This window comes from Mesoplodon mirus, assembly GCF_964341445.2.
Source record: "Mesoplodon mirus genome assembly, chromosome: 13".
NCBI classification, from domain to species: domain Eukaryota; kingdom Metazoa; phylum Chordata; class Mammalia; order Artiodactyla; family Ziphiidae; genus Mesoplodon; species Mesoplodon mirus.
Genome location: NC_138989.1, coordinates 20373965 through 20398199, shown reverse-complemented (window position 1 = coordinate 20398199; position 24235 = coordinate 20373965). Strand labels below are relative to the sequence as shown.

General features: G+C 48.1%; 1 protein-coding gene across 1 annotated transcript in view; it reads right to left on the bottom strand.

Annotated features, from left to right (window-relative positions):
• Positions 1-24235, bottom strand: part of SEZ6L (seizure related 6 homolog like) — a gene marked incomplete at its 5' end in the record, with an annotated part of 203270 nt that overhangs the window by 74283 nt on the left and 104752 nt on the right. Inside the window, 2 exons of the mRNA XM_082641571.1 lie at positions 1006-1139; positions 1965-2735. Of these exons, the coding sequence (XP_082497697.1) occupies positions 1006-1139; positions 1965-2735 (905 nt within the window). The remainder of the gene's footprint in view (positions 1-1005; positions 1140-1964; positions 2736-24235) is intronic.

Genomic DNA, 24235 nt, shown 5'->3' with positions numbered 1-24235 from the left:
AAAAAGCTCCACACAGTATTAGACAGAGTGGGTCTATTCAAGTGGAGGAAAGTGTTCATCAAGTGCCAGAATCAGCTGGATGGCAACTTTTCTCCAGGTTAATTCCATGAACATTTACGAAGTACCTACCATGTGCCACATGCTGTGCTAAGCTCTGGACACAAGTTCTGCCGAGAGGCTTACCTGTCATCCTTCCTATACAATCAGAAAACCTTCCTAAAGTAAAGTTCTGCTTATGTCATACAACTGACTCTGCTTAAAATCTTCTGGTGGCTTTCTGGCTTCACTTCCACCCTTTCTTCTGTGGGACAGTGAACTGGACAGTTCACCACTTCCTGGCATGTCATCTTACTTCATATCAAAAAGTGCTTCTAAAGATGGGGAGGTCAGTTGGGGATGGCCTGGAACTAGGGTGGGGATAATTGGTAACATGCATTGAGTGCCCGCTCTCTCTCCCTTAGGCTCTGGATGAATGCGCTCTGTGCACTGTCATATTTATTCCTCCCTGAAACTCTGTAAAGTAGCAACATATTCATCTGTTTTACTGATGGGGAAACTGAGGCTCAGAGAGCTGGAGCCCCTTACCCAAAGTCATATAGCATTAACTGGTAGAGCTGCGACTTAAAACCCAGATGTTTGAGCACTATGCCACCCTGCTTTTCCATTCTTAGTTTGCAGCCAAAAGTTTATGAATCAAATGAGCCACATGGGGCTTCCATGACTATGTGTGTGTTTAATAAGCAGGATATCAGAGGACTTTCCTTCTGGGTGTAATGATTCACAATTTATCAACACATCCCCTTCCCTCCATGTGTGTCAAGCTATTTCAGCTGTGCCCTGAGTTGGGAACTCCTATTCATCCACCAAAGCCCAGCTTAAATTGCCCCATAGGGCAAAGCCAGAACCATACTGGTTAGGATGATAAAAACAAGCCTGACTCAGACAATCCTTCAGAGACTTCCTGCTGGAAGAGGCAGCCACTGCAGGGCACCTTTCAGGGGTTACCTGGAGCTCCACCCCATAGCCAGTGTACACTGTCACGTTGTACGTGCACTCCAGGAAGTTGTTGAGGGGCAGCGGTGGGTAATCACTGGAGTCGATGTACCCTTCAGGATCGGAGAAACTCACACTGCAGAGAGCTGGAGGAAAGCACTGTCATTAGGACACAGAGAACAGCTCAGATGTCATCTCTCAGATGGGCTGTGGGCTGGATCTGGGCCTCCGAGGACACCTGTGTTCTCCTGTCCCCACTCCTCCCACTGCTGTTCATTCTCCTTCAGCTCCAGAATCAACATGATAATCAAATAGCAGCATCTAACACAGAATGATAACTTACTACATGCTGCTAGGCACCTCATCGGTCTACAGGGGTGACCCCATTCATCCTTGAAGGGACTGATATTTCATTCTCATCTCAAGAGATAAGTAAAGCAGAGCTCAGAGAGGGTGCGCATCTGGGCCAAGCTCACACAGCGAGCAGGAGTCAAACCTAGAGCTCATACTCTTTCCTGAGCGGTCACATTGCATTTGTCCAAAATCAATGTATGATTGACAGCTGATGTCTCTCCTCTGTGTTTGAAGATGGAAAAAAAGACAGAAGAAAGACTGGAACACAGACGTGCATTTTATCAAGTTCATTAAACGGTAAAAGCAAAAGCACCTTGAAAGGCTAGGGCCTTCTCTAGGCAGACAAAAGGATTCTGTTCCAGGATGAAAGGTTTTGAATCCTGCTGTTTAGCTGTGTGGCATTGGGCAGGGTACTCGATGTCTTATGGTCTCAGGGGTCTCATCTCTAAAATAGGGATTTTAATTCTGGGCCACAGGGTCAAGCTCATAGCTAGGGCTCCATAGATGGTAACCAAAGGTGGGACATGGACCTCCCCGGCCCCCCTCTCCCATGCCCTGCACACAGCAGGTGCCTCATCGCGGTTCTGGGAGGGCTGGAGGGGTTGGGGGTTGCACACCTGGGGCCTGCTCAGTGGTGATGACCGTGGTGGTAATGATAGTGGACGTCGTGGTCTCCTGGCCTTCCTCCGAGGCCGACCCGGTCAGCTCGTTCTCACATTTGTCCATCAGGGTCATAGGGCTGGCATCCCCTGGGGGAGCCTCGTGGGCCTCCTCAGGCATGGCGGGCGCCCCGGGGTCGGGGCTCTGGGGGAGCGTGTGGGCCACCAGAGGCTGCGAGGTGAAGGGGGCGATCTGTAGGGGCGCGGGCGTCGTGGGGACTGCACCTTCCTTCCGCTCCAGCCAGAGGGGATCCTCCGATGACAGCGACAGTGGGTTGGTGTCCTCCCCTGCGGAGGCCACGGGGTCCTGGTCCCCAGGTGGGCGGGGCTTCTCTGTGGCAGAGGAGAGGAGACCCAGGTCCGAGGATGCTGGCTGGGACGCCGCCCTCTGCACGGCTGCTGCGGTGGTGGCCTTCGGCCTCAGCTGCTTCCTGGTCAAGTTCACCTGCTTGAGCGAAGGCGACTTCTTCGTCGGGGGGAAGGCATGCCTGGTGCCGGGTTCCTCTGGAAGCGGAAGCAGCATGGACGTGGCTGCGGAGTCTTGAGGTGCAGAAGGGACCATTCCTTCCAACTCTGGCTTGCGAAGCTCGTCCCCTGACTGCGCTGGATTCAGAGGGGCCGTGGTCACTCTCTCTTTGGGGGTCTCTTGGCTCAGACTGCTGCTCCCCAGGGCTTCCGAGGGCAGAAAGTAAGTACCTGAAGGGCCAGCATCTCCCTCCAGTGGCGCATCTTGGAAAGAGAACGGACACCAGTTAGCTTGGGGCCAAGGGCTTTAGGTCCTCACCTGGCAGACGCTGAGGGTGGCCCCCCTGAGGTGGTACCCAAGGCTTGCTAGGATGCTGGTACAGCCCAATCAACCAATGTGGGGCTGCCTCCTTTCCTTCCTTCCTTCTTCCCTTCCTTTCTTACTTCCTTTTCCCAACCAGGGAGACTGGGGTTGATCATGGCCAGCCTGAGCTAAGCATTAGAGATACAGAAACCAAGGGCACAAGAATTTCACAGTCCAGTTACATATGCCCTGGGAGGGGGAATAAGAAAGTAGAAATAATCATATTTGATGTGATAAATGCTTAGAAAGAGAAAAGCTTTGTGTGCTAAGAGGACAGGCCCCTAACCCAGTCTGTGGGGCAGGACCACCATGTACAGCTGGGCAGGTTGCTCACTGCACAAGGCTATCCCACTAAGAGGATGAGTGGGGCTGTAACCAACCCAGTCTCTTCTCTAAGCTGTGTGCCCTGACTCAGGGCTATATTATTCTGGGATTGGGGGAGTTTGATTTTTTTTTGTTTTAACTAAATAATGTACAAGTGACCTTGTGGGAAACACACGAAGATTTGAGGATCCAGAATCATGAGGCAGGTTTAGAACAGAGGGGTGTGGGAAGACCCGAGGCCTGGCTGAGGTGAGCGCAAAAGAGGAATGAAAGAGAACAGGGGACAGAGGTGGAGGGTGATTAGAGAGAGAGCTGGTGAGGTAGGGAGGTCGGGGCCAGTCTCTGGTGGGCCTTGTACGTCCTGTTGACTCCTTGTGATTTATTTTTGTCTTGAAAGGAAAACCACCTAATAATTTTAAATAAGGGCTGGCCCAGGCTGCTGTTTAGCAGAATCATGCCTGAAAACAGCTGCATCTACTTATCTGAGACCCAGTTCTGCCAACTGCAAGCTGGCAAATGGCTCTACCTCTCCGAGCCTCAGTTTCCTCAGCTGTAAAATGGGGCTATTGTTCCCTATTTCATAGGGTTTTCATCATTCAAGAGGTTGATTATGGAAAGCATGTGTACATGTATGTACATGTGGGTCCCTCACCCACAGAGTGCCTGGTATGTATCCGCTGCTGTATCCGTCATCGTTTTTTATACTCTTGTCATTATAATCGTGCCCTCAGCAGGGGGCTGGAGCAGTCAGAATGTTCCCGATGAAGATCTTGAGATAGAGAGGAATTACGTCCTGGGGACAAAGGACTGATAGCTGTCCTTGTCAATTTTCCACAGAAAGACAACTCACTCAGCCACAGTCTCAGGTCCCTTCAGCACTGTCATTTAAATTTATTTCCGTAGCCGTTGGAAAGGCTATTTTACTTTCAAGGAGTCGGCAGTGGCAGTGGCTTAATCTATCTAGACTGCAACAGTGTGCAACTGGCATCAACAAATATTCCTGTTGTGTAACACTGATTACCAAGCCAGTGTACATTCCAGGCCGACGATGGCACTGGGGCCAGATCTGACCTGAGGACAGATCCAGGTCATTCAGGCGCCAGGCAGGTTTCCTGGTCCAAGGTGGGAAGCATGGAGGCTTTGGGATTAGACCTGGGTTCAAATCCTGCCTTTGACAGTTACTAGCTGCGTGAATCTGGGCAAGTCCATTAAGCCTCTTTTGTGTAGTAGAGACACTCCATCTACCTCATAGGATCAGATCAGTTGTGGGCTGCTTGAAAGCGGTGACTCTTATGCTCACGGTCACTTTTATCAAATGATTGGTATTGACCATCTTTGTAGACTGTCAAGTGAGAAGGTGATAAGACAAAAACAATCGAGGATGAGGGTTCAGGACACCTGGCTCCCAAGACCCAGCTGTGGTTTGATGCACAGAGCTTGGATGCAACCAGGGGTTGGGGGACCCGGATAGTGGTCCTGTCTTGGCCACTACTCCCCATCATTACTGGGTGGGTTTCCTCTTCTCTCTGTGTGTCAAATGGGCAGCCAGACTAGATAAAATCTAAGGGTCCTTCCAGCTCTGACTGTTGATTTTTGAAACAATCAGGTAACTGGCAATTATTCTTAGAGCTTGTTGTTAATCTTGCTAAAAAGGGCCAAGTGACAACCTCAGTCCTGACACTAGCTTGTGAGTTTTGTTGGGTCCTGTGGCTACATTAGTTTCAGCCAGTCTTTTCACAAAAATGCCCCCTTGATCACAAGGGGCTGGACGAGAGAGAGGAAGTGGAAGAGGGAGTGAGAGAGAGAAATACTTGGAAAACAAGTTGTGTCAAAGGTGATAAAAGATTACAAATGACATAAAGCACATCAACGTGCCTTGGCTATAATAAGAGTGATATTTATAATATTTTATTTCTGATCACTTTATTGAGTGCTGAATATGTGCAAAGGCATGTGCTACATGCTTTGTAGCACAAAGGCATGTGCTACATGCTTTCTCACCCTTATTAATTAGAAATTATGATTCCTATTTTACGGATGGGCAAATGGAGGCTTTGGGATATTAAATAACTTTCCAAGGTCATACAACAAAGCTGGGTTTCAAACCTTGGTTTTCCTGATGGCAAAGACCACGCTGCTAGCCTTCAAGAAATACGGAGTATTATCACTTGCAGCCTCTCCTCAGCTTGAATTGGCCTCTCCCCACAAAACCCCTCTCTCTAAACCCTTGGTCTGTTTTGCGTTTCTGCTGGGTGGGCTACAGCGTTTTTCAACCCCCTAGATGGCACCCCCCAACACCAACATGTTCCTGGTTAAAATAAGAATTTTAACAGATCAGATGGGTCTGGTCCCCTCTGCCAGACCCATCACATCTGGATCTCCTCCGAGCCCACTGAGATCCAGCACAGCCAAGAAAAGCAGAAGGAAATACAAGAAAGAGGACCCTGTAGTCAACTTCCTCCCCCACCCCCAATCACTGCTGCCACCTCCGGGGTCCCCAGGGAAAAACTGGTGCCAAGCTCAGCAGCTAGAAAGCATTTTAGGAAGCGGATCCACTGGACTGCGTCAGCCCTTTCTCACTGAACACCTGACTCCCAAGAAGAGTCTCAATATGCACCATGTAAATTCATCTCCCTGTCCCTGATGCCTCTTCTTACTCTTCAGAGCTCACACACGCTGGGGTCTTGCTGGCTGGCTCCAAACTGAAGGCCATGTTCAAGACAGATGAGTATATTCTGTGATCTGCAAGGCATGCAGGCCGTGAGACCCGGCCTTTGTTCTCAGCTGGGACGCTGGCCAAATGAGTGCCATGTGTAACCACATCCCAGTGGGAATTAGCCAAAATTGGATTCCATGGCCTCAGAGGTCCAGAGACTTCACTTGCTCAAACAGGCCAGCTTTTCCTGGGGCCCCAGTGACCAAGAGGAGTTAAATTAACTCCTCTTTCCCATAGCACTTAACTTTTTCAATCATCGTAGTCACGTCTGGCTGGTTCTCCCTTTATCGTGGGTGCTCAGTGCCCCACTGGAATGCTGTCAATCAACTGATGAGTGAAAGCACTGGGTGCTGACTCTCTTGGCTGGTTGACCCTCAGCATGAGAGAGTCAACACTCTAGGACATGGTCCCTGCATTCAAGAAGTTAGGAAGGCATAACAACAAGGTCCTACTGTATAGCACAGTGAACTATATTCAATATCCTGTGATAAACCGTAATGGAAAAGAATATGAAAAAGAATATACATAACTGAATCGCTTTGCTGTACAGCAGAAATTACCACAACATTGTAAATCAGCTATACTTCGATTAAGAAAAAAACGAAGTTAGGAAGGCAGACGCACAGCGATAACCCAATACCGGTACCAAACCGAAGAGACAGAGCTTTAATTACATCCTTATGCTGCTTTCTCTCTCAAGACAGAATGGAGCAACGTTGAAGGCAACTGAGCATTTGTTCTGCTACCCAAGTTGTGGGGGAAACACATCTCCCTCTCTCTTTTTTCTAACGTTGATGGGGAGATGGGAGGTTAGACTGGGAAGCATCCCACTGAAGTCCAAAAAGCACAAGTTCTGAAGCTCTGAAGCTGAAGGTCTGTATCTTAAATGCCCGCAGAATGGCCAGGAACAGGCTGGATTCTAAGCAATAGCACATCACACAGGCACGAAGGGACAGAAGGAGAAGTGGAGTAACCAGAAGCTGGACGATGCTTCTGCTATAATGTTCTGTGAAAACAGCAAGACCTAAAGTTCTATGGTGTGGATGCAAACGACTGGACACAACCAACTCAAACAAATCGCAATCAGAGAGTCATTTTTTGACTTGGAGGAGAGGCCCCCAAGTGTGATCCTGGTTGCCTCTGGGTGGTGGGCCTTTCAATGATGCGTTTTCTTCCTTCTACTTTTTTGACATTTTCTAAAATGTGCATAAGAAGTATTCAAAACTTTCTTAAGTGAAAAAAATTTTATGAGAAGAGCAGGGTTTAAATGCTGCCTTGTGATGGAGAGGAGGAGGGAAAGCAGACAAACATTTGTAATCACAGAATTGCTTCATTCACTAGTCATTGAACCCCTTTGGGATGCAGTCTCCCGGTGGGGATGAAGATAACTCTTCTCTCATTGGACTCGTGAATTAGTAGTCAAAGTGACTACTTTTAGGAAGTAGGAATGGCAGGTGGATCAATGGATATCTTTTTGATAAATGGCAGCACAAAAATGTTAGTCACTGTTCTCTTCAACAATATTCATATCTAATTCAGTGGTGCTTTCTTGTACCTTCACCTTCCGCAATAAGGACTTGCTCAGCCCACGCTGGTGGGTTTGCTTGGCCCCCACAGGGACAAAACCAAAAACAAACTGTCACCTCTTATAGATGGAAAGTGCCCAGAGGAAGGACTTGAGGTCCAGAGAGGGAAAATGGGCTGCCCAGGGTCACACAGCATGTTAGCAGCCATAACAACACAAGGCTATCTGAGGCTTGAAAAACCACATCAAAGCACATCAGACAAAACCAGAAACAAAGAACGTCAGTTCATCCCGTGCCTTCTACATCTGGGCTGGATGATTCTTTGCTGTGGGGCGAGGGGCTGTCCTGTGCATTGCAGGATGTTGGGCAGCATCCCTGGTCTCCACTGGCTAGAGGCCAGCAGCAACCTCCCCCCACCCCTGTGTGACAATCAGAAATGACTCCAGACATGGCCAAATGTCCCTTGGGCGGGGGTGGGGGGAACAAAAGACCCTCTGATTGATGACCATTGGTACTGTCCCCAGAACTGAATAGACTTTCCCTCCCATTCCTGGGGTTGATCTGCTTTGTTTTGCTTAAATCATTGAATTTTAGGGCGGAGAAGGTCTTAGGCTAATCCCCATTTTACAGATAAGGACACTGACATAAGTGAGGGCTGTATTTCTTTCTCCCACTCACATTTGATCATTCATTCATTCAGCGAGCACCTACTATGTGCCAGACACAGGCAACAGGTGCTAGCATCCAGAGGTCCACCTTGGACAGCAAACAGCCAGAGCTGATGAATACGACCCATTCCTTTCAGCCAGACCCAGCTTACTCAGCCCTGCGGGAACAAGGACCCTCTGGACTTTGAGAAGACTTTCTGGGACAGAAAGGGCAGAGAAGAGGGTGGGCTTCGGGTGCCGTGGGGTTTCATCTAGTGCCTCAGTCAGAGCCCTCTACCTGTGCCCGGGCTAACAATACTGACATTCAGATGGTGACTGACACTCTGCAAAGTGCATTCCCAGCTGTGATCTCATTCCAACCTCCAAACGATTCTGTGAACTTGGCATTTTGTTTCTCCCATTTTATAGATGAAAATAAAAATCAAGCCTCAGAAAGAGGAAGTGACCTGTCCAAGATCATAGAGCAAATTGGGGTAGGATGAGACACGTTCTGACCTTGTTTCCTGTGTCCTTTCCTCTTTTCCACATAAAATAGCTTATTTGAAAAATGCAAGAATAACCTGCAAGGTGTAAAATCAGAAGTATCAGCCCTGTACCACCCCGACCCATCCACCAGTCCTGCCTTCCAAAGGGAACCCCTGTTAATAGGATCTTGTTTAATCTCCAAATAAAATGTATTGATATAAAAATAATAGAGCATTTTCACCTTAAAAGGCGTGACAGCACATAGGAGTGTGGGGTTGAAGTCAGAATTGCTTGGGATCCAGACTCAGCCTGCTGCTAACTGCCCACGAGACCCTGGACAGTCCCTTCCCTTCTCTGGGTCTCCCTGTTCTCATCTGTAAGGTGGGATCACACCAGCCTTATCTCTCAGGCTTGTCAGAGAGTAAGATGAGACCATGAGTGTACAGCACGGCTCACAGAGCAGCTGTCAGCCCTCATGAAGCACTGTAGTCACTGTCCATCTGAATATTCACAGAGTTACGACATCGTATATAGTGCTCTGGCACTTACTAAGAAGTGTGTTTTGAAAATATTCCAGCCATTCAGAAAGAGTTGAAGACTAAGGCAACAATACTCATGTGTGTAGACCTTTAGCTTAAGAAACAGAAGGCAAACCAGTACAGTCAATCTCTGTTGGTTCCTCCCTACCATCCTCTCCTTCTTCTTCTCCACCTCCTGGGAGTAACTACCGTCCTGAATTTGGCCTTGAGCATTCTCATTTATTATGTGCATTATGTATATTTTACTATTATTATTAGTTATTGTGTGCATTTATTATGTGTCAATATCTCTGAACAATATATTGTGCAGCCTGTTTTAAAACTTTATACATGAATCCTCCTGCAACCTGCTCCTTCCTTTCCTTTCCGTTCGTTCATATTTTGTGAGATTCATCCATGTTGACAAGTGTAGTTCTGATCATTTTTCACTGCTGTATAGTATTCCATTACACTAGTGCCCCACCACCATTTTTTCACTTAAAATCCATCGTGGCTATCTTTTTGTCAGCACATATGTGGCCACTTCATGCTTTTTTAATGGCTACATTAAAATATAAACACATATATTATTGAATCAGGCTCTTAATCAATTCATATTCAGGTTGTTATTCTCCACCCTGTCTTCTCAAATAACACTGCAATAAAGACATTCCTTTCGTGAACATGTCCAGGTAATTCTTCAGGAACATGTACCAGAAGTTGTATTGCTCAGCCAAAAGATTTACATATTTAACATTTTGATCAATGCTGAAAAAACACCTTCCAGAATAACCTAAACTTGTTTATTTACCCTGACACCTACTCTGCACAAGAGTGCTGTTGCCCTCCAGCTCTGTCTATGCTTAACTTCTGGTGACTGTTAACTTGACCATCTAAGTTGGAATCTGGGGCAGTTGGACCCAGGCATAGTGGGTTTCTAGAATGCACCCCCCGCCCCAGGTGATTCCGAGGTGCTCTCTTGCTTTCTCTAGTTGTTGCTGCAGGTGTGCCCACGGTTGGTCCTGACCTTTCACCTGCCTCACCACACTTTTACTCCAGAGCACCCAGGAAGCCCACCCCACCGTAGCCAGACTTTGTATCACAGATCAGGCCGGGTATCTCTGGCACATGAGGGCTAGCAAGAGAGTGTGGATGCAGTGGCTTGGTAGCAAAAGAAGTTCCATCTAAACAGCTGTAGATTTCTAGGTAGATGGGCTACTTGGTCAGGTCCCCAAACAGAAGGACAGTTATGGTCATGACACCCAGTGGGACGGTACAAAGTGTTCACAGTACCAAGTATTATTTCTATTAGCAAAAATCTGGAAACCATTTACCTGCCCATCTATAGGGGGCTAGTTAAATGATTGTAGAAACACAAGATGGAATACACGCAGGGTTCAAACGGATGAGATGAAGTCACTGGTGAATTACATGGTGAGTAACCTGGCAAAAATGTTCAGAATTACATCTCCCCTTTGACTCAAGTCCACTTCTTGGAATTTATCCTGCAGAGAGATGTCTGCCCACGTGCAAAATGACATACATACAAGGTTAAGCAATGCAGCACTCTCTGTAGTAGCAAACGACTTGGAGACAAACGAAGTATCCATTGATAAGGTTAAATCAATTACGGAACATCCAGACAGAATGCTGTGCAGCTGCAAGAAAAGGATGGCGAAGCTATCTGTGGACCAAAGAGGAGAGATGGCCATGGTTTGTGTTAGGTTAAAACGCAAAGTGCAGAACAGTACACAGAATTTGTTGCTTTTTGTGTAGAAATGGGGAAAGAAAATAAAGCTAGATATGTTGGCATTTGCTTATATGTGCATAAAGAAACTCTGAGACACAAGAAACTAATCATGATGGTTACAGGGGAGGTGGGACACTGGAAATAGGATGGCGAGTAATGGTGGGAAGGAGAATTTTCACTACATACCTTTACATCAATACATATATATGTATCTATGTGTATGTATATGTATATATGCATATATAGCTGTGTGTCTGTATCAATAAAATATTACCTATTCAACAACTATGTAACTAATTTAAAAATAACATAAAGAACAGCAGAGCTATGTGCCAACACAATTCAGTGTGAGGTGAAAAAAATCAAGGTAGAGTAGTGGGTATAACAGCTCTCATGGGAGTGAAAGGAATACATTTGAGCAAAGTAATGGGAATTGCCTTAGCAGAGCAGGACTGAGGCTTGCAGTGGGAGAGGGAACCACTTTTTACTGTGCATCATTTTTTAATAATTTGATTAATTTGCCATGTGTGTGCTATTTTTATAGCAATACTAATTAGTAATAGTACTTAACTCCCTGAGGTTTGCCACCCCAATTTCAGAGGAGGGCAGAGAACAAACCCCAACCTTTCTCAGGGTTTCAGACGGCTCTCACATTTCCACAGGGGGTGGGGAAAATGTGCATCACTCCAGCAGGGAGTGGTCCACTCCTCCATCTCTCCCTCACTTCTCCTGAGAGAGGAGGGATCATCTGATTGGAGGTGTTAGGGAGGGAGGTACTTGGGATATCTGATATCCATGGCATCCCGTTTCCAGGGCAACAGCACTGGACCAAAAAGCCAGCAGTGGGGCTCCCCCTCTGTCCCCCTCTTTTCCAGACTTCTCTCCTTGGGCCTGGGCACGCTGAATCAAAGCCACTTGGGGAGGATAGGGTGTAGGTGTCCATCTATGGTCTACAGCCCAGCTTCCTCAGTAATCAAGCTGGTCCCATCTGGCTCCTTGGGTCTGTTTTTCCCACTTGGTTAAAATCAGCAAAGAGGACCACTGAGGGGGGTGACGACCATCCCCACCCTCTGCGCTGACTAATTAGAGCTGAGACTCGGGAGAAACTTCGCATGGGCCTCACTGACTTGCTTATTAATAACATTTAGGTTAAACACAAGTCATCTGAACTTCACCTAGCACTTCACGCTCTTCAAGGAAGTCTTGACTTTGCAGTTTTATCAAGGGACCCATGGTGGTCCTCTACTTTGGGCAAGACAGATGGGAATCCTCATACACAGGTAGACGGTCAGCCGCTGCAGATTTCCCACCACACCTCCAAAATCGATCCCCAATCAGGATTTGTACCAAATGAGTCCTTGGAAATGATCAAATCATCTGGAGTGGATGGCGAGTACTTCTAAGATGTAAATCAGGTCATAGGATCTCTTTGGTTAGAACCCATCAGTGGCTGCCCATAACACTGAGAATAAGATCAAAACTCCTTTCATTGGGCTTCAAAGCCTTTTGGGTCTAGCCTTGGACCACCACCCCACCACCCCCAGCCAATATCATCTCTTACCATGCTTCCCCTCAAACTACAGTATGACCCCATGCACTTTTTTTCCCCTTAAAACTTCCAAATTCATTCTGTACCTCAGGGCCTTTGCATATGCTGTTCCCTCAGTCTGGCACTCTCTTTGATATCTTTGCTTGCCTGGCTTCCTCTGGTCATCCAGGTCTCAGCTCTCCTTCTCCAAAATCCCCTTTTTCACTTTCTGTATCATTCCTTTCAGAGTGCTTCTCACAACCTGAATTAGTCTTGGTGATTTGTTCTCATGTTCACTGTCTCCCACGAGACAGTCCACACTCATGCAATGTCACCTCTCACGAATACGTGTGTCCCAAGTGTAGAATAACTGTGACATTCAGAAGCTGTCTGGGGACCACAAGACCCCCCTACACTGTTGTCCTCTGTGTTGGGTTTGGTCTTCCCTGTATCTTCTTGAAAAGCTAAGTTAATGCAGTGCTGAGTGCACAGTAGAAGTATATAAACTTTATTTATTTTACTATTAAATCCCCCACCAACTACCATAGTGTCTTCCATGGAGGAGAAATCAAAAAAAAATTTATTGAATTCATCAAGGAAGGCAGGCGGTAGAGAGGGAAGAGTGAGAAGGATGGGGAGGGATGGGGAGAAGAAAGGGAAGCTGGGACGGGCAATGCATCTTTGGATTTCGTGCAAAGCTCTGCACATGCTAGACGTCCAATGGATGTAGTGGGTGAAGAAGAGAAAGGGTGCTTTGGAACACTTAGCAAGAGCTTAGGAGATAATGAAGTTCCCTTCAAATCCAGAAATTCTAGAATTCTGAATGTGGCCGTGCCTGGGTGGTGGGGAGCAGGGTGTAGACATTACTAACGAAGGCCAAGTGCCCTGGCCTCATTGTGGTAAAAGCTACTCTGGTCCAGTTCTCAGCCTCTCATAGGTCCACTGTTCTAACTTCCTTTTCTTAATCTCTATTTTATTTATTCCCTCTCTGATCTTTATTATTTCCTTCCTTCTGCTGACTTTAGGTTTTGTTTGTTCTTCTTTTTCCAGTTCTTTTAGGTGGTAGGTTAGATTGTTTCATTTGAGATTTTTCTTGCTTTTTGAGGTAGGCCTGTATCACTATGAACTTCCCTCTAATAAATAATGGCTTTTACCACATCTTATAGATTTTGTAGGGTTGTGTTTTCACTGTCATTTGTCTCAAGGCATTTTTAAATTTCCCTTTTGATTTCCTCGTTAACCCGTTGGCTTTTTAGTAACTCCCTTCCTTTTCAACCAATTTTCTCTTCAGGACTGAAATGGACAGATTTCTATTCCATGTCCTCCCTCCACCTGGAGATGAGTTAACTGACAGGGGAATGAGTGTCAGGAAAAAGGGAGGAGGCTAGGATCATTGACTGACCATCCGTGATTCAACACCTCCATCATGGGGGCACAGGAAAGGCCCAGGACCCCCAGCAGAGGAGAGGAAGGAAAATCCCTCAATATGGGATAGGCATAACCCAGATCATCTAGCCATCCTCTCCACCAGGCTCAGACATTCATCACTCTGAAAAAAAAAATCACCTAAGGAGATTATTTCCGGGAGCACTGAGTAGTCGCAGACAGAGCATGGGAAACGTCCAGGGCAGGCACCAGGGTTCCATTCCACACAGTCCAGTGGGGAGTTAGATGAGCTCAGCTTTTCATTTTTACAAGGCACCAGAGAACCTGAGGGCCTCCATGAAAGATGCAAAGAGAGCAAGTTGTACCTTAAAAAAATATTTTTAGCTATCCTATTATTCCCACAACATGGTTATGAAAACCCTGCTTCTCTTCCGGACTTTGCTTCATAATTCCAGCGCATTCTACCCACAGCAGCCAGAGGGATGTTTCTAAACCACCCCCTTCTAGTGGCCGGTAGTCTCTCCTGGATTTTCTGTCCTTCCCTTAACTCCTAACACTACCGAAAAGATACTCCTGGATTTTCTCAACTCCTACCAAAAAGAAAAGCCACAACGTAAATCACACTATCGTACTTGTCTGGCATCTTTCCCATTCTTCCTTACTAGAAGTAAGTCTCCCGAGGACAGCAATCACGCCTGCCCTATTCATCACTGTCACCCTAGAACTTATTCCATGACCATGAGCCTGACACACAGGAGGCCCCTCATCAATAGCTACTTAATGAATCATGGTTATGCCTGCAGCACTGTGGAGAACAAGACTTGGGGTCTTAGATCAAGTCCACCTCTTTAAGTGAGGGAGTACAGACCAGCAGGCAGTTAACACTGCTGGCTACCATAAAGGGAAATCCTCAGTCAACAAAGATGCTTTGGTCTAAGGTTTCGAGGCTGGAGAGCTGTTCTAGATGAACATACATACCTACTCGTTCTAATTACAGAAGATAATCTCATCAGAGTACAGAGAGCAGGAAGGCAGCCCATTCCCATCAATCACACAGTTGGCTTTAGCAGTGGGAGGGCAAATAGAAACCCACCTCGTGAGTTTGTTTGTCTGTCTCTTCATTTCCCTGGCACAGCCCAATATGCCATAATCATACAGATGGAGGGGAGATTTTGGTGTGATGTACGTATCACCCCAAAGAGCATACCAACTGCACCTGTGAACAGACACTCTGAACCCACCCCCCAGTCTGCAGCAGAAGCCCAGGGACACCCCGACCCCCCTGAGTCTAGAGCAGAAGCCCAGGGACACCCCGACCCCCCAGTCTGCAGCAGAAGCCCAGGGACACCCCGACCCCCCTGAGTCTAGAGCAGAAGCCCAGGGACACCCCGACCCCCCTGAGTCTGCAGAAGCCCAGGGACACCCCGACCCCCCAGTCTGCAGCAGAAGCCCAGGGACACCCCGACCCCCCTGAGTCTGCAGCAGAAGCCCAGGGACACCCCGACCCCCCTGAGTCTGCAGCAGAAGCCCAGGGACACCCCGACCCCCCAGTCTGCAGAAGCCCAGGGACACCCCGACCCCCCAGTCTGCAGCAGAAGCCCAGGGACACCCCGACCCCCCAGTCTGCAGCAGAAGCCCAGGGACACCCCGACCCACCTGAGTCTGCAGAAGCCCAGGGACACCCCGACCCCCCAGTCTGCAGCAGAAGCCCAGGGACACCCCGACCCACCTGAGTCTGCAGAAGCCCAGGGACACCCCGACCCCCCAGTCTGCAGCAGAAGCCCAGGGACACCCCGACCCCCCTGAGTCTAGAGCAGAAGCCCAGGGACACCCCGACCCCCCTGAGTCTGCAGCAGAAGCCCAGGGACACCCCGACCCCCCTGAGTCTAGAGCAGAAGCCCAGGGACACCCCGACCCCCCTGAGTCTAGAGCAGAAGTCCAGGGACACCCCGACCCCCCAGTCTGCAGCAGAAGCCCAGGGACACCCCGACCCCCCAGTCTGCAGCAGAAGCCCAGGGACACCCCGACCCCCCAGTCTGCAGAAGCCCAGGGACACCCCGACCCCCCTGAGTCTGCAGCAGAAGCCCAGGGACACCCCGACCCCCCTGAGTCTAGAGCAGAAGCCCAGGGACACCCCGACCCCCCTGAGTCTAGAGCAGAAGCCCAGGGACACCCCGACCCCCCAGTCTGCAGCAGAAGCCCAGGGACACCCCGACCCCCCAGTCTGCAGCAGAAGCCCAGGGACACCCCGACCCCCCTGAGTCTAGAGCAGAAGCCCAGGGACACCCCGACCCACCTGAGTCTGCAGAAGCCCAGGGACACCCCGACCCCCCTGAGTCTGCAGCAGAAGCCCAGGGACACCCCGACCCCCCTGAGTCTAGAGCAGAAGCCCAGGGACACCCCGACCCCCCTGAGTCTGCTGCAGAAGCCCAGGGGGCTGCAGGGGACTTGGAGCAGGTGTTAGAAGGACAAGTTTGTACAGGCAAGAAAAGACTCTTTCAGTGTTTCGGCTGCAAGAGTAATTATCCGATAATTGTCCTCTGTGAGCTGGCTTCTCCCCCACAAATGGGCCTCCTTTGTAATTCATGTTGGGTTCAGAAAGCGTTGAACGTTCTTTTATGTCCAGTTGCGTCTCATCAGAGCGAAGGCTGGGCGGTGCATCCATCTTCCCCGTGAATGAGCCCAGATAGCTGTTGGCACAGGGGTGCAATCCTGCCTTTGTCTTTAACAATCTGATTAACTGTGGCTGACATCAGTGCCAACTGATTAGCATTTAAACGCTCTTCTCCCTTCCCACCTCCATCCCCCTGCCTCCAACCCCAACTCTATTCACATCTCATGGTGCTGCGAGGTGATTTCTTGCCGGTAGCGAGGGGGAGAGGAACACATTGTGATTTATTTGTGTACATGAAATTCATTGAGTCATTGAGAGAGGGCTGGGAGACAGACACACAAGACAGCTCCGAGAGGAAACTCATAGTGGGAAATCTGTCTAGATTCAATTACCTATATGCTCGCACGAGCAAATATAATACTTGGGAATGAATCCAGATGGTCCGTGAGTGAGTTTAAAAGATATCATGAGTAAGCTCACAAGTTCCCTTCACCTGTGTGCTCAGATCTGCAGACAAGAATAAAGAATAGATCGGCATCCTGGGATGCTTCTAAGACATGCTCAGAGTGCAGAAGATCCAGGGAATCAGGAGAGCCGGGTTCAGGCATGGGTTGTACCACTACTTTGCTATCTACCTTAGGCAAATTCCATCTCTCAAAGCCTCAGTTTCTCGCTCTGTGAAGTTAAGACCGTCATCTTTGCCTGGTCAACCTTAAGGAAACAAAATTGGGGCAATGTGGAGGTGAAGTAATGTATAGGATTGAGTTTCATACTTGTGAGGCTTAATTTGTTTCATTAAAGAGCTGAGGGCAGGGGTCTCTTCAGACAGAATACGGACAGCAGTGGCTTTATTTGCTGGGGACCAACAAAACATTTTCATGGCTTTACCTGAGGCATTAAAATACTTTCCCGCCCTTTTCCTGAAACATAGCTATTGTTATCTTCATTTTAATGATGAGGAAACATGGGTAAGCGGCAAAGAGCTAGGATTTAAACTAGGGCTGTCTGGCCCTCAAACCCATACCTATATTTCTTCTGTGTCTCTCCTCCAGCTGACCCCTGACCCTGGCCTGGCTGCTTTCCAGAGAAAATGTCAAGTGCTACCCACTACCAACAAATTAGCATAGGATCTACTCCAGCTAAGGGGTCCCCAGAGATGGAGGAGGATGCTGACTGTGCCCCATGAATAGCAGAACACTGGTTGCTCTTCCTAAGGCCTGGACTACAGAGAAAAGTGGGAGAATGGCTTCTACAAAGGCAGAACCCAAAGAGGCAGGGAAGATGCCCCCAGCATTCCCATTTCACAGGTGGGCAAACTGAGGCCTGTGTTGCAAAGGAAAAAGCTCTGGATTAGGAAGGTCAGGGTGCCTTGATAACTCACCCTATGGCCTTCTGTAAGCCCACTCTCATCTCTGGGCCTCAATTTTATCCTCTGTTTAATGGAATCATTTCTTCAAATAAAACCTTAAGAGGAATGACAATGTATAACTGTGCAGTAAAGGATTAACTCAGCCGATCTAGGTTGTCCATACACTGCACATTCCAAAGACAGGTTTGGCCCTTGCCCCTGGTTCCTGGGACATAACCTTTAAGCCCTTGGAATATCCTGCCTGATAAGAGCATCTTTGTTTAGCTGGGGGCATTGGGCCTCACCATGTACTCTATGCTACCAATGTGATTTATGGTGGGGGCCTTGGGGTTGGTACCAGTTTCACCGCTAGAGGGGCTGGAGACTAAGATCAGCCACATGGATGGTCAGTCACACCTAAGTGATCAACCCCCAACAAAATGCCTGGATACCAAGGCTCAGGTGAACTTTGGTGGTTGATAATACTCTGGGTGTTGCACAACGGTGTTTCTGGAAGTAAGCACTGTGTGCACGACTCCACTGGTAGAGGACACCTGGGAGCTTATGCCTGGGCTCTCTTGATCTCCACCCTCTGCGCCTTTTTCCTTTGCTGATTTTAGTCCGTATCCTTTCACTGTAATTAACCAGGACTCTGGATATGATGGCTTTTCTGAGTTCCATGAGTCCTTCTAGCAAATTACTGAACCTGAGGGTTGTCTTGGGGATGACTGAACCCCCATAATCAGCCAGAAATGGGACCTCATGGGTTGAATCAGGAGTGGGGGTGGCAGTCTGAGAGCTGCCCCCTAAACTTCTTCCTTATCCCTTTGGTGATGATGGTGAGGAGATGACGGAAGCTAAAGGTGGTAAGTGCCTAGTACATGCCAGGTCCTTTACATCCATGCTGCTACCTGGATCATTTCACCTACTCTTCTCAACACCCTTGAGACATAGGTAATATTATTACTGAAACCTAGCAGGACCCTGTGGGGCTCCTGGGCACGGAAGCCTTTCTGTGTCCCCTGTTTCTTGTTTGTAGGAAATGGGCTTCAGGCTCCATGACCTTCCCTGAGTTCCAAAGGGCAGGTTCAAACAGCTGCTAAGCAGGGAAGGGAGGGGATGCACAAGGGAAGAGCAGTCAAGAAACAATAGTGCAGCCTTGGGGCAGGGTTCTGGTTCCACCTCGAGGGATACACAAAACAGTATCTTTGAGTTCTTCTGCAGAAATAAAACCCCCAACAAATGGAAGATGTTAACTACTTGATGAAGCATTCTTCATAACCTCAAGAACCACAGAAGCTCATCAGGAGACCACCTGAGGCCAGATTAAAGGAATATAGGCGCTGCACACACCCTGATCCTTATCTGCAACTCACCCTTGAACAATTGATGTAAAACTCCACCCAATTCCCCTGGGTTGGGACACACAGTTTTGAGGGCAGGAGCCTGCTGTGTCCCCCTTTGCCTGGCAAAGCAACAAAGCTATTCTTTTCTATTTCACCCAAAACTTTGTCTCCAAGATTCAATTCGGCACCAGTGCACAGAGGCCAAGTTTCGGCATCATTACCCACCCACCCACCCTCCTTTTACGGATGAGAAAACTGAGACTCAGAGAGGTTTGGTTTACTTGCTGAAAGCAACACAACTAGTTGCTGGTGGGGTTGAGATGTGAACATAATTTGCAAAGCACTTGGGAGGATGGTCCCTCATACCCCTTCCAGACCTGATGTCTTAGAGACAGGTGATCTTAAGGGACAATTTATCTTTTGGGGCATGGTTGAAAATTCTGTGGCTTGGAGGAAGAAGTAGTTTCTACTTATCCCCCACTTCTCCCCTGCTCTCTTTCAGGTGACTTTGTCCATGCCAGGTCCACACCTGCTACTTTCTAGGTCAATTTCAACAGGGACTTGGGCTGGGAATAGGAGAAGCCATTCCATTCCATTCTATCCTATCCTATCCTACCCATCCTATATCACTCCATCCCCTCCCATCTTACCCATCCCATCCCTCTCATCCTATTCCATCACATCTCAGCTCACCCATCCTATTCCACCCCACTCCAATTCAGTCCATCCCAATCCATCATCAGGTATTGAGCACACACTGTGTGTTGCGGGGATACAGGGATGCACAACACATCACCTCTACCCTCAGCCTCACACAGGTTAAGGTTCTCTCCAGGCAGATGAGCTCAGTGCATCCTGGGGAGTGGGTTGGCACCATCCAATGCCAAGCTCCAGGCTCCTCCATTCTCTAACTCCTGAGCCTTGATGTCTGCCTCCTGGAGTCCAGCCAGCCTCTGCCCAGAGCCTAATGAGCTCTTGCAGCCAACAAGAACAATGCCTCGGGTTTGCATGGGCCTGAGGCCGAGGCAGTGCACAGAGCCTCTCTTCACTCCCAGGCCCGCCCGCTGGGCAGGTGGTGGGCTCAGGGCTTGGGGGAAACGCCAGAGTGGGCGGATTTGATGGTCCTCAGAGCGGCCACTGTCAGCCCCCGAGCCTGGCGGAGACTGCACAGAGAGCCTCAGTGCCCTGGCGCCCACCTGGCCCCCTTCACAGGCCCTGTGCCTGCACACACTGGCGCCGGGCCATCTCCCTGGGGTGGCGGGGGGAAGATGTCTTTTATTCACTCAGCAGCCAACTCTGCCAAGGTTGGCTCAGCACATGTGGGGCTTGTGACACAGGGAAAGAGAGATGGATGCAGAGAGATGAAGCAGGAAAGATGCCAGTCTCTCCTTTTCATGAACAATAACCACAGCTTCATTCACAGTACCACTCCTAATTTTTACCTAATGACAGTAATGGCCGCCACTTTTGGAAACTTATGATGTGCTGTGTTTCACATGCACTGTATCATTTAATCCTTAGAACTACTCTGCAATAAGGAGGCTGTTAGTCTCCCCATTTTGCTGATGGGAAAACTGAGGTTCAGAGAGGGAAAGTCACTCACCCAAGAACACACTGGGAGAGGGTGGTAGAGCAGGGATTCAAAACCAGGACTGTTTGACCTATGAGCCCCTTAACTTCTAGCTCTCTTCCACTTCAGGTCCTGTTTAAGGCATTCTAGGTACATTATCTTATTTAATTTTCACAGTAGCAATTTGTTCATTCATCCATACCCTCATATAGTCATTCAACAAACTCCCCAAGAACGCACTGGGTGCCAGGCACTGTGCTCAGAGATGTGGAAGGAGGTATACAATATGTTGGAAGCAGTCTCTCTTCTCAGAGCGGGTGGAAATGAAAGGGAGGGGAGCTAACTCCAGAGCCCCTGCTTTTCCTTTCAAGGCACCCACTTCTGTCTGAGGCTATGGGATCAGGAGCAAAGGGTGACCTGAGGTTTGTCCCTGACCTCTGCCTGGACAGTCTGAATTTCCCATTTGGCGTAAGATACCCGGATGGAGACTCACCAAGTGATAAGAGAATTGGGTGAGAGCTCACGTCTCTTGTGCCCAACACTCACAGTGAGGATGGTCATGCAGACCATATTTTGAGTCTCTTGGTCCCAAACCTATTTTTTCACCCTGTTCATAAACTTTACTTGAAGTATAACCTATGCATGGAAAAGTCTCCTCAATGAACTTTCTCAAGCTGGACACACCTGCACAGCTAGCAACCAGATCAGGGAGCAAAACACTGCCAATACCTATGGTATCTTCTGGTCACCCCCCCCAAGGTAAGCCCAATTTCGCCTTCTATTGTGGAAGATTAGTTTTGCCTGTTTACGAAGTCATTGGGTAATTATGCAGCATGTTCTCTTTTGTAACCAACTTCTTCCACTCATTATATTTATCCACGTCGTTGCATGTAGTGGTAGTTCATTCCTTTTTTATTGCTGCATAGTATTCCATTTCGTGACTATACCATACATTACCCATGCTACTGCCGTTGGACATTGGAGTTGCTTCCAGACCTTGGCTATTATGCTTTTTTTGGTGCACATGTATACCCATTACTGCTGGGTATATTCCCAGCGGAATGCTAGTTGCACAGTATGGCATGTTCATCTTTAGTAGATACTGCCAAAGATTTAGTCCAAGTCTTTCAACTTTGATGAAAAAATTATTCAGCTGCTTTCCTACGATGCTGTAACTAGCAGACCAACAGAAACCTAATGTTGTTTATAGAAATACTACTAATGATGACTATTTTTATTGCTGTTCTGTTGTTCCTATCCTTCCAGGACTTGGGAACAAAAGCACATGCTAAGCACCAAATGAATGGTTTGGATAAAAACCTGACCCGACAGCACATCCAGAGAGGCCAACCGGACATGACTGCAATATCAATTTCCATTTTCCAAGGGTTGGCTGGCCACGCTTCCTCCTCATTTTGGTGGTCTGGGTCATTAGTGGATGTTTCATTACACCCTTGAATGGGGATTGCTTCTTGCAGCTCCCTCTTTAACTAAGCATAAAATGAATCCAGGGGGCTGGGGCTTGCCTGTAATGAGGTTTCAAGACAGCTGCCCATGTAGAGGGACAAGAAGGCAGGGGGCAGGGGCCCAGGCATGGGAGGAGTTGCAAGCATCCGGGAGACACCAGGGAGGGCCTCTCCATGAGAGCCAGCCTTAGGCAATCAGGCTTTAAGCTGGAGGCAATGCACCCCCTATGTACCAACTTGACCTGCTCTTGAATGAAGAAGAGATGGAGGGGTACAAAGATGAAACTGGGCAATTTGCAATGGTCTGAATTTAAATCTCCAAGAGGTCTTAATCCACATCTTCCCTCTTCAGGGCACCGGAGACATCCACAGTTTCTATTCAGCACACTTGCCTCTTACTTTTTTTGCCACCTTGTCTTTGCTGGTGTCGTTCTTCCACCAGGAATTCTTAACTCCCTGACACAGAGAAGCTCACACACACATCACAACCATCAGCACCAACATGTGTTTCCAAAATCTCTGCCCCATCTGCTATTACAACTTAAGCCTCTTGCTTTTGCTACTACTGTGTTGTTTTCTTATAGATGCAAAGGAATCCTTATTTTTTCCTTGGAGAAATTGAGGCCAGGGAGCGAAAGTGCTTTATCCAGTGTTACCCAGGAAGTAGTGAAGACGACAACAATGGCAATAATAACAACATCTCATTAATAATAATTGAACCCTTACTATGTACCAAGAACTGGGCTCAACACGCCATGATGCATTATCTTATTTAATCCTTCTGTGTCAGGTCCTGTGTTTTGTCCATTTTATAGACAAGGAAACTGCGGTTCAGAAAACTGAAGTTATTATCCTGAAGCTTCTGAACACAGGCTTAGCACTGGCCACGGGTTCGTCCAACTCTAGGGCAAGTTTTTTTTTTTTTTTTTTGCAGTACGCGGGCCTCTCACCGTTGTGGCCTCTCCCGTTGCGGAGCACAGGCTCCAGACGCGCAGGCTCAGCGGCCGTGGCTCACGGGCCCAGCTGCTCCGCGGCATGTGGGATCTTCCCAGACCGGGGCACGAACCCGTGTCCCCTGCATCGGCAGGCGGACTCTCAACCACTGCGCCACCAGGGAAGCCCTAGGGCAAGTATTTTTTAAGGACTTGTTGTGTTCTTGGCTCTCTGACACCTTCCCGGGGCTGTCCTTCCTGACGGCATCCTTCTCCTCCTTGGAAGGCCTCTCTCCCCTCTCTTCCTTTGTGTACTAGGCTTGTAACACAGGACTGACAACTCATTGGCCACCACTGGAACGACACTGGTGGGTGAAATAATACAATACTGATCTTCCCATGGTAGACTCTATTCCTTGTAGCCGAGTGGAAGGGAGATTAATGCAGGACCCTGGCGGATAGCAAACAGCATCTGTAAGGCCGCTTCTGTGACAAGCTGGATAACATGCTTTATTAGCCTCATGACAAGACAATGTTTTACCATAATTTTTGATCAGAGACTGGGTGATGTTAGTGTATCAAAATAGGTTTGGGAGGCGGTCACGCTGTATAAGTAGCAAATGAAAAATGTAGTCAGTGGCAGGGGCTGGCAGGTTGGAGACGGAGGTTAAACGCTGTTTTCCAAAGGGACACAGAAAACACAATGAATGCTTACATCTCCAAACTAGGAGGCCGGGGTTCCAATGCTGACCTTGGGACAGTGTCGGCCACACCTCCCTACACTTTTATGCCTTCATTAAAGTTCTCGATCCTCTGCCAGACAGCCCTGGGCATTGCCTTCTCTGAGACCAGTGTTTCTCCAAAGATCACTTGCACCAGAATCTCCTGGGCTGATTTTTAAAAATGCAGATTCCTAGGTTCATCTCAGACCCAGTAAATTAGAATTTTTTTTGGGGGGGTGGGGCCAAAAGGAGTCTGCACTTTTACCAAGTCCCCAGATGAGCCACATGCTCATTGATGTTTAAGAATCATTGCCTTTGGACATATATTCAATGGAATATTCCTCAGCCATAAAAAATAATAATGCCATTTGCAGCAATGTGGATGGACCTAGAGATTGTCATACTGAATGAAGTAAATCAGACAGAGAAGGACAAATATCATATGATATTGCTTATATGTGGAATCTAAAAAAATGGTACAAATGAATTTATTTGCAAAACAGAAATAGAGTTACAGATGT